This window comes from Vidua macroura, chromosome 1 (genome assembly GCF_024509145.1).
Source record: "Vidua macroura isolate BioBank_ID:100142 chromosome 1, ASM2450914v1, whole genome shotgun sequence".
In the NCBI taxonomy this organism is placed as follows: domain Eukaryota; kingdom Metazoa; phylum Chordata; class Aves; order Passeriformes; family Viduidae; genus Vidua; species Vidua macroura.
In genome coordinates, this window is record NC_071571.1 from 69470794 (window position 1) to 69483249 (window position 12456).

Sequence of the window (12456 nt, forward strand, 5' to 3'; positions counted from 1 at the left end):
GTTGCTTTACTTTACAATTAATCCTACCAATGTGGCTTTAAAGTAACTTAAAAATGTAAACCTATGATTAAAATATGCTTTTTAATCAACATCCATCCTGTGTATTCATACATATTAATAGATGCCTTGAAAAATATCTGCCACAGGTCATCATTAAGGGACACATGCAAATCTTCTGAGGATGTTTATGAAAACAGTAAATATTTTTGCCTTTACAGTGTACTGAGCCAGTAACATGCCAGTTTTCCTTTCCTCTAAGTAATATGGAGAGAAGTGCAAAGAAATAATTTCCAAGAGCACAAAATTCTTGTGTGTAAATATTAAAAGCTCATCAGAAATCAGAAAAATAAAAGATCTTCTTAGAGAGATACCACAGCTCTGGAAAATACAATTGATAATATAAAATACTGAACTTTTAAGATATTTTCTGGACTAACAGCATACTGTCAGAGAAACCACATGGTAGGTTGATTTCGTGAATTATAAATATTTTATTCTAAGATTAAAAAAATAATAAACCCTGTTGATTATTATACTGACCCATAATATCTATCACGTGGCATCCAGCCATTCAAAACCTCAAAGGCACAGAAGAGAACAGAGAAAGACTTGTGCATCCACTTTTACCCTGCAAATACAGTTTGTGGAGCTTGTGCTTCCAACAGATACACAAAAATAATACACTGCCCAGTAACAACAGATTTTGAATTTATTACAGAAGAATAAGAGTGGCATTATAGGGCTGCCTATCTGTTATATCCAACAGATCTGCACATCCAGTTATCACACAGTCTGAATTAATCACATATGTTGAATAAGATGAAAGCATAACTGTTAGTAACTTGGTTTTTTCTACTGCTTTGGCACAGATCAGAAATGCTGCAGCAGTCGGGAAGAAATGAAGCTGCACCTACTGAGAAGTCTAAAAGGGACACAGCATCACCGATGCTGTTCCAGCTATGCCAACCTTCCTGAAGAACAAGGGGCTGTGGCATGTCTCAATAAGTTCTTTGTGTTTGATAATTTATCTTTATTCTAGAGGTACTGAACATCAGCATAGTGCAAGAAACCTTCTGTGATAGTACAGTCTTGCAAGTTGAAGTAATTGTTCTGTAACTCTAAACATGACTGGCACTGCAGTAATAAATCTCTGATTGACCAAAAAACTCAAGAAATTAAATCACAGTAAAAGACAGACTGTGAAGGTTAAGAATTATCAGAGCCACACAGGCTTTATGGATGAGGCATCTCTTCCCCACTTTCTCTCTCTTCCATCTTTTTTTTTTTTTTTCTGTGATGGACATGAGCAATTCAAAATAAGTAATACAGAAAATATAAAACCATTTTTTTTACTATACTGATTTTGTACATGTACATAGAAAGGAGTTTTGTGCATAAAACCTGCTAAGACATCTCCATATCTGTGAACCATTTGTGTTCTACACAGGACACAGACGGAGGTTCACTCCTCTGCTTGCATGTGTTTGAGCTCACCTTGGGAGCAGCCCAGAGCCTTGCCAGGCCAGTGGCACCATGAAGGGCAGGGCACACTGGAGAAAACCCCAGGGGCATCTCAGGCACTTTCCCTTCAGCAGCAGCAGCAGAAGACGGGGCACTAGTCCTCAATTTTGTCCAGAGTTCTGGGGCTAATCAAGGTGGTGAAAAGCAGCTTGGCAAGGGACATAGAAAAGTCAATTTTCTTACACTAAATGTGATGGCCCCATTCCTGCAGTGCTCTTGCTTTGGTTTAAAGAAGTGAAAGTCACCCATGGAGGATGAACAGCTAATCCTCAACTCTATTTAAAGTCAGATGTGTAGTTCCTAAGGGGTGGAAGCAACACACATATATCTGATATAAATTCCTAGTCTTATTTAGCTGGGTAGGGTCAAGCAAATTTGTGTCTTTTATCTCTCCTGAAACAAGCAGTAACATTTCCAACAGTAGTCAAAATAAACTAATAAAAACTCAGTCATTACACCTCAATGACTATAAGGCCCTCCTTACAAACAAGATCTTTAACCAAGGTCTTGGGAATCAGCACATCAGAAACAAGCAGCAGAAGACAGATCCCAAGACAATCTGGAATTCCTGCACAACAGGCTGAATGAAAACAACCCATTTCAATGAGGAAAAAAATGGCTATTGCCTGAACAGCCAATTCTAATTTGTTGCTAACAGTAATTTTTCATCAAATAGCCATTAAAAACTACAACTCTAAGCTGCATACTGTAGATAATGGATTTACCCTTTCAGTTAACTTAAGCAAAACAAATGTTTAAACTTTCCAGTAAATGCACAAAAAACACGATGAAGATTCCATTGCTGCAGTGTTACTGGGGCTGTGAGAGAAACTTCGGGTTTAAGTGAGTAATTCCTATGCAGCATCAAATTTTCAACAAAGTGACAGCATTTTCCAACAGTCTTCTACACTCTATCATTTAAAAAACTAGCACACTAGATGAAGAACAGCGCACAGGATCACTTTTTTTGACTTGTGGCAACTACTCTATATACAAAGTTTAAATTTTCTTGGAACAGTCTCTTTGGGCTTACTTAATAGGTGATTAAACCTGACACAGCTTAATGCCAGGCCATAGAACTTCAGCCAGTTGCTCCTGAAATTTGTTTCAGTTTGTAATTTCACTGTATCTGTATAATTTAATGTCAAAGGCTTTAGTTCTAAAAATAAAACCAAAAGTACTGAATCATCATTGGAAGTGAAGTATCACCTTGAGAACACTAGACACCAGTATGAAAAAATGTGTATGTTTTTTGCAGGCAATGGAAGAATAAAAAAAAAAAAATTCTATTCTATAAAAGATACAAAAATGTGTAATTTTGAAGTACAGGACTTTCAATATGTAATTTGTAATATTTTAATGGAAATTGGTTAAGACACCTTAAAACACTAGGTTTATGACCAATGCCAATGTGAACCGCAGAGTGAAGAAAAGGCATCAAGGCATAGGTGCACCAGCAAAATTCACACAAACTGTTTTGCTTACTTATCAGTAAAATCCAGTAAAAATGTTTTGACATGAGTAGCAATCATGGCCCAAGCCTAGCCAGAGGATCCAGTGGGCCATGTATATTATGGGTATCTGCTGTACCAGTAGTTCCCTGAGGAAAGGCAGAAATACTCAGTAATTTGACTAGATACGCTGTCCAACAGCAGAGAACTTCAATGCATTTCCAACTCACCTAATACAAAAACATATTACTAAATTTTTTGAGAAAGAGACTCTTCCAAACTCAGCACAGATTAGTAGTTGTCTACCGACCCCAACTTGGTACGTCTGACCTGCTGGCTAGCACACAGTTCTCCCACAGAGCACTTGTATGGAATCATTTCCATATTTCATCAAACAAACTTGTCATGCCAACCACAACTCGGGATGACTTCAATCCCAGACATCACTTGCAAGAGTTTGCCAAAGGAGGTCAAGGGATTTGACTGCAGAGAGAGCAAACATAGTTTTCTTCCAAAAGAACCTTGGAAATGAGGTCTACTTCTAATTACACCAGTGAAGATGATGAGAACAAGTAACAATGTTTAGTGGGAAACAGGTCAGTAAGCCAAAGGAAAGCTGTCGCATTGAAGAAGAAGGTAACCCTACCATTTGCCCAAAGGCTGGACAAAGGATTTTTCAAAAACCACACTAACAAATCGCAGCAGGCACATACAAAGAGAGATGCCACAAGATGTCAATGCCTGTTGAAGCAAACTTGGGGAAATAAAAACCCAGTGCACCTTTTCTTACATTTTCCTTCACCTGTCTTGTTCACCAGCTTCTCCATGTCTGTCCACCTCACTAACAAACACTTTTTCCCTTGAAGAAACAAACTTGCAAACAGAAAAAGTAGGCTTTCCACCTCATCTACAGAGTCTGGCAACATTACTGACTGCTACATTTTCTATCTAGAAAAAAGAGTCTCTTCAATGTTTCTACCCCAGGAAAAAAAAAAAAAAAAAGAAAAAAAAAAAAGAACAAGACAAAAAAGGCAAAAAAAATAGTGGGTAGCCATCACCACAACCTCTAAAATGCATGGGAATAAATGACATTGAGGATACACAGCCTGCCCCAGTCACACTGCCAATCCATTAGTAGATTTCAAGGTCTTGATCTTTGAATTCGAAATCACTGGCCTACATAGAGATCAGCTCTCTCTCTTAAGGGATGACATCCAGAATAAAAAGAATCCCACAAATAAGTGAATCCATTAAGATTAAAAAAAAAAAAAAAAAGAAAAATGTACTTACCTTCATTTTTTATAAGCGGATTTTTCATTTGTATTTTGGAAGAACCATGACACATATCAGCAGAAATAGTTGGCATTCATACTTAAGCTAACAATTGCAAATAGATTACACAACATTTTTTTGATCAAGACACTAGATCAAGATCCAAAAGGAAAAATGGAAGTATAACAAATGGCAGCAGATTTCAAACACCAGATTCAAACAATATTGAGCATGAGCTATAAATAAGACAACCACGAAACAGAAGTAAACCCACTGTCAATAGCACAGGCAGTTCACAAAACAGTTTAAATTCCTTAATAATTAACATTTCAGGTCAACTTGCAGCTTTGTCCTTCCCAAATTAGTGCTCACTATATTTAAATAATTTATTATTTTATGATTTTTCAGACACAGCTAGAAAATTCATTATAAGACAAAACGTGTCCAAAATGAGCAACAGTTTAGAAAAAAGAGACACCTTGACCACATGTCAGTCCAAAAGCATTAACAATTTTGGCATCTTAACTAAACTTTGCACTTGCACAATTAAAGAATGTGTCTGATTTTTACAATTTAGAAGTATCCCTTCAGTTGTTCTTCAAAAGCGGCACTTGCGCAATGGCCACTACGCGCCACCTGCCCAGAGGACGACCGTGCCCCACAGACTACTGAGCCAACAAGTCAACATTTTGAACACAATTTAAGACAGCCAAGAAGAGTCATGCACAATGGTCATTCTTAGCCTCAGTCCAATGCACAGCAAACAGAATTTTCCTGGTCATTTATTTGCATCCATCAAAACCGGTATCTCGTTGTCCATCTTTGATCTAACACAGCAACACACAAAGAGCAAGAATTGGCCGCAGCACAGTCTACAGGCCCAACTCCACAAACCCAACAGAACTTTTCCCAAAGTCGAAGCAAGTTTTTGGCAATCCCTCGAGACACAGAGTGGTTCCTAAATTTCTCTCCTACTTTCAGGGATGATCCCTTCAAGATTGGCTTGAGCTACATTGTGAGGATGGGGAAACTCGCCAGAGCAATTAACCATGATTTATCTGTCGTGGGAATACAGGCCTTTGGTCTTCTTTCTAGTCTATCAGTTCAGCACCTCTGCTTGACAGTCAACTTGCTTAAAATACAAGCCCACCCGGGGCACCTTCCACTGACTTCTACAGGGTCTGTTCACCGATGGCATCACAGATGTAACTCAATTAATGAGAGATACATGTGCACCAGCTGTACAGTAAGACATCTTCTGTCAAGTGTCCTGAAGGCTATCTGCCTCCTTTTAACCTTAAGAGTTCCAGCCTCTGGATATATTGTTTTAATAGATCACTGTCTGGATGCATATTAACTATCAGATAAGAGCATTTTTGGTTTTGGGAAGCCACTTCTCTACCCAAAAGGCAAGAACAGCTCGAAAATAACAATGGCTTTTCACTCCCGGTGATGACTTCTTGCAAAAATAAAAACAAGGAAGTTCAATCCAAGAGAACCATGATGCTTTTCAGTTAAGGGCAAGGATGTGAAATTGCCAGACATAAGATAGGAAACTCAAAGTTCGGCTGTCACCTTGTTCCCTTCTTCACCTCAAGACCTTCCTCTCCCGTCAGCACACGCTTTGACCACCTCCCGAGTGACGAGTGAAGGATGGCGTGTCAAAGCCTTAACTTTCAATCTTTTTGGCTTCTCTCGCAACCTCAACCCTATCGTTGGAGCACGAAGAGACGAGGAGTTTAAATTTTAGTCTTTTGCACCGCCGCAGCTTGCTGCACGGCCAAGGCACACGATGGTGGCACAGGACTTTGGTATGGACACAAATCCAAGAGGAAAGCCCCTCTGCCCTCCTCCTCCTCCCCCGCCAGCCCCCCCCTCCCCGGCCCGGACAGAGGCAATAACTCGGCTTCGCTCACATTTTTGCACAGCGCCGGGCTCGCACTTCGACGTGCTCGCTGCCGGGGCTGTCAGCGCTGCTCGCCCCATCCAGCACCCCCCCTTCTCCTCCCGGAGTCAAAGTGTTGTGTGAACGTGGGGAAAGGACTGGGGGGGAGCGCAGGCCACGGTAACACTTTGCCGTCTCCTCCGTTCAGTCACATTTCCGTCCTCCTCCAGCAAAACTGGGGAGGGAAGGGGGGGGCGGGGGGCCAGGCTGGGCACACACGCAGGCGCTGGGCCCAGCGGGAAGGGGCAGCAGCCGCGGCAAGTGTGGGTGACAAGCCCGGCGGCGCTCCCGGGGAGCAACAAAAACGCTCTCGGGTGCGGTGGGGTGGGGTGGGGTGGCCGGCGGGGCCGGGGGCAGGGCCGGTGGGGCTCGGGGGCTCTTACCTCGTAGAGTTCCTCGGAAGCCATGCTGTGGGAGCCTCACAAGGTGGAGTTGGGTGCTGGTTTGGAAATACTTTTGTTTCAGTTGGTGTCCGTTTGGCCTCCTCCTCCTCTTCTCCCTCCTCCTCCTCCTCTTCTTCTTCTTCTTCTTCTTCTTCTTCTTTTTCTTCTTCTTCTCCTCCTCCTCCTCTTCCCCTCCTCCTTCTCCTCTTCCCGTCCTCCTCCTCCTCCTCCTCCTCTTCTTCTTCCTCCTCCTCCCTGCGCGTCTCTCTCCAGCGCAACTAGCAGCTCCGCTCGTTAAATGCCAGTGAGGTGCTCCTGTTCCTGCCCCTGCTGCTGCTGCTGCTGGCGCTGGCGGCGGCGGCGGCGGCGGCGGCGGCGGGGGGGGGGTGCGCGCACGGCAGCTGCGCAACTCGCTCGCTCTCCCGGCTCGCCCTCGCACAGCCCGCCGCGCACGCACCCGCGCGCGCGCCCGAGCGCGCGCCCGCGGGAGCACGCAGCCGCGCGCACCCGCGCACACAGAACTCACACGCGTGCTCGCCCCCCCGCACCCCTCCGGCCGCCGCCGGCTACACTCGCTCGCTCCCTCCCCAGGAACACTAATCGAGCGCAGAGAGGCAGCGCCACACGCGAGCCACCGCTCTCCGCCCCGCCGGCTCCACCAGCCGCCCCCCCCCGCCGCCGCCCGGCACCATCCTTCTCCTCCTCCTGCTCCTTCTCCTCCTTCTCCTTCTCCTCCTCCCCCCACCCCATCCCGGCTTTGATCTCCCATTGTCTGCTCAGCTGAGCCCGGCGGCGCGCGGGGGGCGGCGGGGGCGCGCGCCCGGGGCCGCGCCCGGGAAACCGCGGGTGATGGGAGCGGGAGGAGAGGGAGGGTGCGGGGGTGTGGGATGCGCCCGCGGGACGGACGCGGAGTTTGGAGCGGGGCGGTGGTGGGAGGACACGGGACCCCACGCACGTGCAGGGCCCTCGTCACGCCCCCCGAGCCCCCGCCCGTCCCCGTCCGCAGCCCCCCGTGGCCGCCCCTCCGCGACCCTCCGAGCGCCGCTCCCCCGCGGGCTCCACCATCGCCCCGTCCATCGCCCTACGGTAGTGCCATATATAACGCGTCTGCACGCGCTTCTTCCCCGTCCAAACTTCCTTGGTTGGATGCCTTTGCCGTAAAAGAAACTAAACAGCCCTCGACGGTGGCTGCCAACACCGGATATGTGCCTTCCATCTCCCGGCTGACTGTGTTTGCCAAGCCGGGAAGGCCCCGCCAAGGCCTCCGCGGGATGATGGGCCAACAGAAAGTAGCTGAACTGTTGAACCTGCTTCTGAGTCCATCGCTAGTTACATGGCAGAACCTGTTCTTGTCACTCGGTGTGTCGTCTGGGGGTGCCTCACATGAGGTGCTGTGTAGCTAGCCATGAACCTGATGAATGGAAGGCTTCGTTATGCAAAGGTAGATGTAACGAGTTACTTCTTCGAGAGAAAATTCTTCAAGGCATAGTTTCTGATCTCAAAAGGGCTGAAGGGTGGGACAAAAACCAGTGTCAGGACAGGAATGCCAAACTGCGCTCTGTCATACCGCAGTGTTTGTTGCAGCAAGTGTTTCCTATTCCATGCCACACCAGGGAGCCGTTCTCTGCCACAGATCAGCACAGGTTGGCGCAGAGTTCCTCACATTTGTGTAATCAATCAATCTATTGAGTCAACTCATTTTTGACCAAAGTTTTTATTTTTTTCTTCAGACTCTTTCAAAGGTCTTTTAAAAAAAATGTTCTCAAATGTTCTACTTTGATGGACAAGTTTTGGACTGTCATCCAGCAGATAGTCATTCAGAAAATGTTGGTCCAATTATGAGCTTTGGATGATTTATGTAGAAAGGGCTGGAGATTCCTTTCTCAGACTTGATTAATCTGCCCATTCTTTATGACAAATATGTCAATGTCTCCAAGGTCAACCTCCTTCATTTGGACAACTGAAATTCTGTACTGGACTTTGAGATGGACATCATTTGTGCAGATAAAATATCTAAGAACTTTCATAGTTTTCATACTTTCCTGATCTTCTAACTAGTCTACAAAGATGTTTTTAATCCACTCCTTGATATCTTTAAGGGCTAGGGTTAATCTAAGGTGGTGAAAGAGTTCAGTGATAGGAGCAGGATCATTGGTGGAAGGATGTGACTGCCTTCTGGAGATGAACATGTAATTGCCATTCCTAAGGGATGGGCTGAATCCTTTTTGAGCTGTACACAGAGTAATGTCACTGTTATAGCCTCCCTTTGAAGGACAGTCCTTGAAGGTAATCAGTATTCACATGATAGCAAAGAGATGGCGGCAGTGGTTGCTGAAGATGTTACTTTGCTTTGCAAAGGAATAAAAATAGAGCATCTTAATCTGTACTAAGGGTCTCACCATTGCAGTAAACCAGGTCTTAAGCAGTTTCATTTTCTGGATGATTCAAAAGAAGTACTGTTGATCAGTACTTCTACATTTTTCATATTTCAAGGAAATAGCCAAAGCTCAGTTAACACTAGTTTTTAGTGTTCTGACCATGACTCACAATTCAGTGAAAGAATTTCTTCTTTTACAGATACTCATTGCTTGCATAGCCATTAATTCTTTTTTGCCTTCTATTCTAACCTTTTGTCCTTGTTGCTTGGTAAAACTTTTCAGGAGAATCAATCACACTATTCAAAAATACCATGTGATAGTGCTATGGTTCAAGTATCTGAGAAGTACCAGGTTTTTGTGATGGGTTTTTGCAGTTGTATTTTGGTACACAAGGTTCCATGTTAGCTTGCTGTCATCTTGCTTTCTCTAGAAAAAAAAATCAAGTTTTCCAAATATTGCATGATGAATTGTCGAAATCATTGTTTCTTTCTTATTTCTTAAGGTGTTTCATGTGTTCCTCGCTGAAGGCAGGACATATCAAATTTCAACAATATTTTGTTTGTTGAAGCCAGCCTTACTGCCAACTTCCTAAATGGCTTTCCTAACATTGCATATAAATATCTCCAGAAGAGAAGTTGTATGGAATGCAGTAATGGAGCAGTCTAGGAAGACTGGAAAGCCAGGCCAGTTTGAGTTCTGACAGTGGCAGCAAATGTTTTCAGAGGTGGTTGAACAGCCTCGGTTAATCCACCTTGGGAAAGAACCAGGCAATGTCAGCCAGGCAGGAAGTTTTGCAATGTGCATACAGAGCTTCCAGTTTGAAGTGGACAATTACCTTAGTGGCACTCCTGGTAAAGTGAGGAGGACGATTGTTTTGTTTAGCTGAATAAAGAATGTTCTAATTTGTGGGCAAAATACAGATCATGGAATCGAGTTCCTTTGAAAGGTCAACTCAATTTTGACCTCTTTGTGTGCCACTGTAATGTCTACAAAGGTCTTCATAGATGGTGGAACAGCTGAATTTGAAATAGTTGTGGTGGTAGGTCACAGCTAGCTGAAGCTTTACAATATTGAAAATATCATGGAGGTCTGTATTGGATGGGAATGGTTCTACATATCTAGAATTTGCTCTAGCTGAGGGATCACAGAAGTATTTCATATGCAGAGGTTTATCCACAAGATAGTAACTTTGATGATAAAGTGACTGTCAGTAACTTCTGTTTGGTTATTTAAGGTGATTATTTGCCTTTTAGTATTTGGGAGCAAGGCTTAGGAAAGAAGCATTTAGTCATTGAGATGCAGCCAGTGATTAGCTGAAGGATTTCAAAAGGTGGGATTGATAATGGCTAAATGGGATGGTCTGTTCTGTGCTGTAGGCATTAACACCTCACCCAATCATCCTATGCACTTTTTCACAGTCAAAGGAAAGATAATCAGCATCGGTGGAATTCCCAGCATGATTCATCTCATCCTAATGCAGATGCCTATGTCTGGTCAGATGAATCTAAGTCTAAATTTGATTTATTTTGTTGGCTTTTTTTTTTTTTACTGATCAGAATTATGTCACCTATTCTGCAACTGCTTAGAGAAAGTTGAGATTAATCCTACTCTTGTTTCTATAACCCAGTCTTTCTTGATCTAAGACAACTGGATGGTTTAAAACTCTGTAATGGCCAAGTTATGTTGACAGTTTAGGTCTGAAATGCATAATATCCCTTTTCACCTAATATTTTCTCTCTCTTATTTTGATCCTATGCTCATTTGCCCACATCTTCTGGGGTGTAGCTCATTCTTGTAATTTGTTATTTTCTGTAAATTCTGTCCCTCTGAGTTTCCTCACTTCTTCCTCATTTCCATCTCAGTCTGTTGTCTTCTATGTGGTCTGAGATGTTGAAGTTAAAGTGGAGAGAGAGAAATGATAGAAAAAATATTTATTGCAATGTGTACTTCTCACACTCCAGAGCTGAGAGTTATGTTTTCCATTTTGTAGTGCGTACAGTTTCAAGAGAGGTCATTTCAGGCAGATAAAAGTTTGATAGTTTTTGACACATGGAGGAAAGTGGGATCACTTGAAGGATCAACTGTTGAACAAGATTCTTTACATGAAAGTCTGGGAGAGAGGACCTTCTATTTCTCTAAACTACTGAGACATTCCTTCCATTGATCTGAAAAACATTGATTCTAAATTAGATTTAGACAGTAACACAATGCATGGAGAAAGGAATGGCAATATTTAGACTAATATATTCTTGGTAATTTTTTGGACTGAAAAAACCTGTCCTTTATTGATAAGGACAGTTTCCCCAAATTTTTCCTTTGAAAGAGTGTGATCAATACACTACTGTTTCCTTGTGGAGTTCAGTGATAGACTCAATGTAGCCATTTTTTTTTAAGAACCAATAATTTTTCTTTGCAATATGCCCATTAAATAAGGGGGGTTTTGTTATCCATTCTCTACTCATGTAGAACTAAGACATGAAATTACTGCAAATATTATCAGAGTTTTCCACTGACTTCTGCCATTCAATTAAAGGGGCCTAGATTTAAAAGCATAATAAAAGATAGTATATTTTATTTTTAGAGTAGCATTTTTATTGATTTTACAGGTGTAAATACTAGATGGTTTTGTACCTCTAGCTAGATACCCAATATCTTGAACTGGCTTTCCAAAGTTATATTCAGAATCCATGCTTGGCTATGTTTTAATGGCTTGCTTAGTATCAAACAGAAGTTTTACAACAGAATTAGGACTAAATTACATGGGACAGAATGCAAATTTTATCTACAGGGCCTGCTTTTCTCTTTGTGAATTCTCCTGACACTTTCACCACCTGCCTTTCTAGTTCTGCAACACCTGAAACTGGAATCTTACGTGCAGCAACTTCCATCCATAACAGACATAGATAGCCCTGACTATGGACGCCGTGAAGCCAATGCTAACAGAGATGAGATCAATATTTTTACATCCCTGGTTAGTCTACATATGTTCTACACATTTCTGATTTATTCCTAGAAGAGGATTTGTGCCTTGAATGAGGCGAAAGCACCATGGAAAAGGCAATTTGAACAGCTGATTGGAGAACAAACATAGAAAGTGAAGATGTACCAATACTATCTAACTTAAAATCTTAAAATGATTTTATGTTTAAAAGTTGCAAGCTGGAAATCTAAAATAAAAATAATCTTGTGCAATTGCATTGCTTGCCCTTTCAGCTCATCCTACTGGTCACCAGCAGTGTTTAGTTGTTTACATCCACATTAGAGATAAAAACTTTTAGCTACCTCCTTGAACTCCTTGGCTCTATTCAAAGTAGTACTGTCTTGCCGCTGGAATGTAGCTTCCCTTGCCTCAGTGAGGATTAGAACAGGTTTATAAAAGGACTAAGAAAACAAAATCCTAGCTTAATAGTTGGGTTAGGATGGGAGCATGGAGTAAAGACAAAGGATAATTTTATCCTTATAGAACACTTTAAATGTCTGATCAGCCATAACAATTTGTTCGTTCT

At 42.7% G+C, this 12456-nt stretch overlaps 1 protein-coding gene across 1 annotated transcript in view; it reads right to left on the minus strand.

The window, feature by feature from the left end:
• The window catches only part of CDYL (chromodomain Y like), a 104292-nt gene extending 97520 nt beyond the window's left edge, over nucleotides 1-6772 (minus strand). The window contains exon 1 of the mRNA XM_053977375.1: nucleotides 6573-6772. Within this exon, the coding sequence (XP_053833350.1) occupies nucleotides 6573-6596 (24 nt within the window). The 5' untranslated portion in view covers nucleotides 6597-6772. The remainder of the gene's footprint in view (nucleotides 1-6572) is intronic.
• Between the last annotated feature and the right edge of the window lie 5684 nt (nucleotides 6773-12456).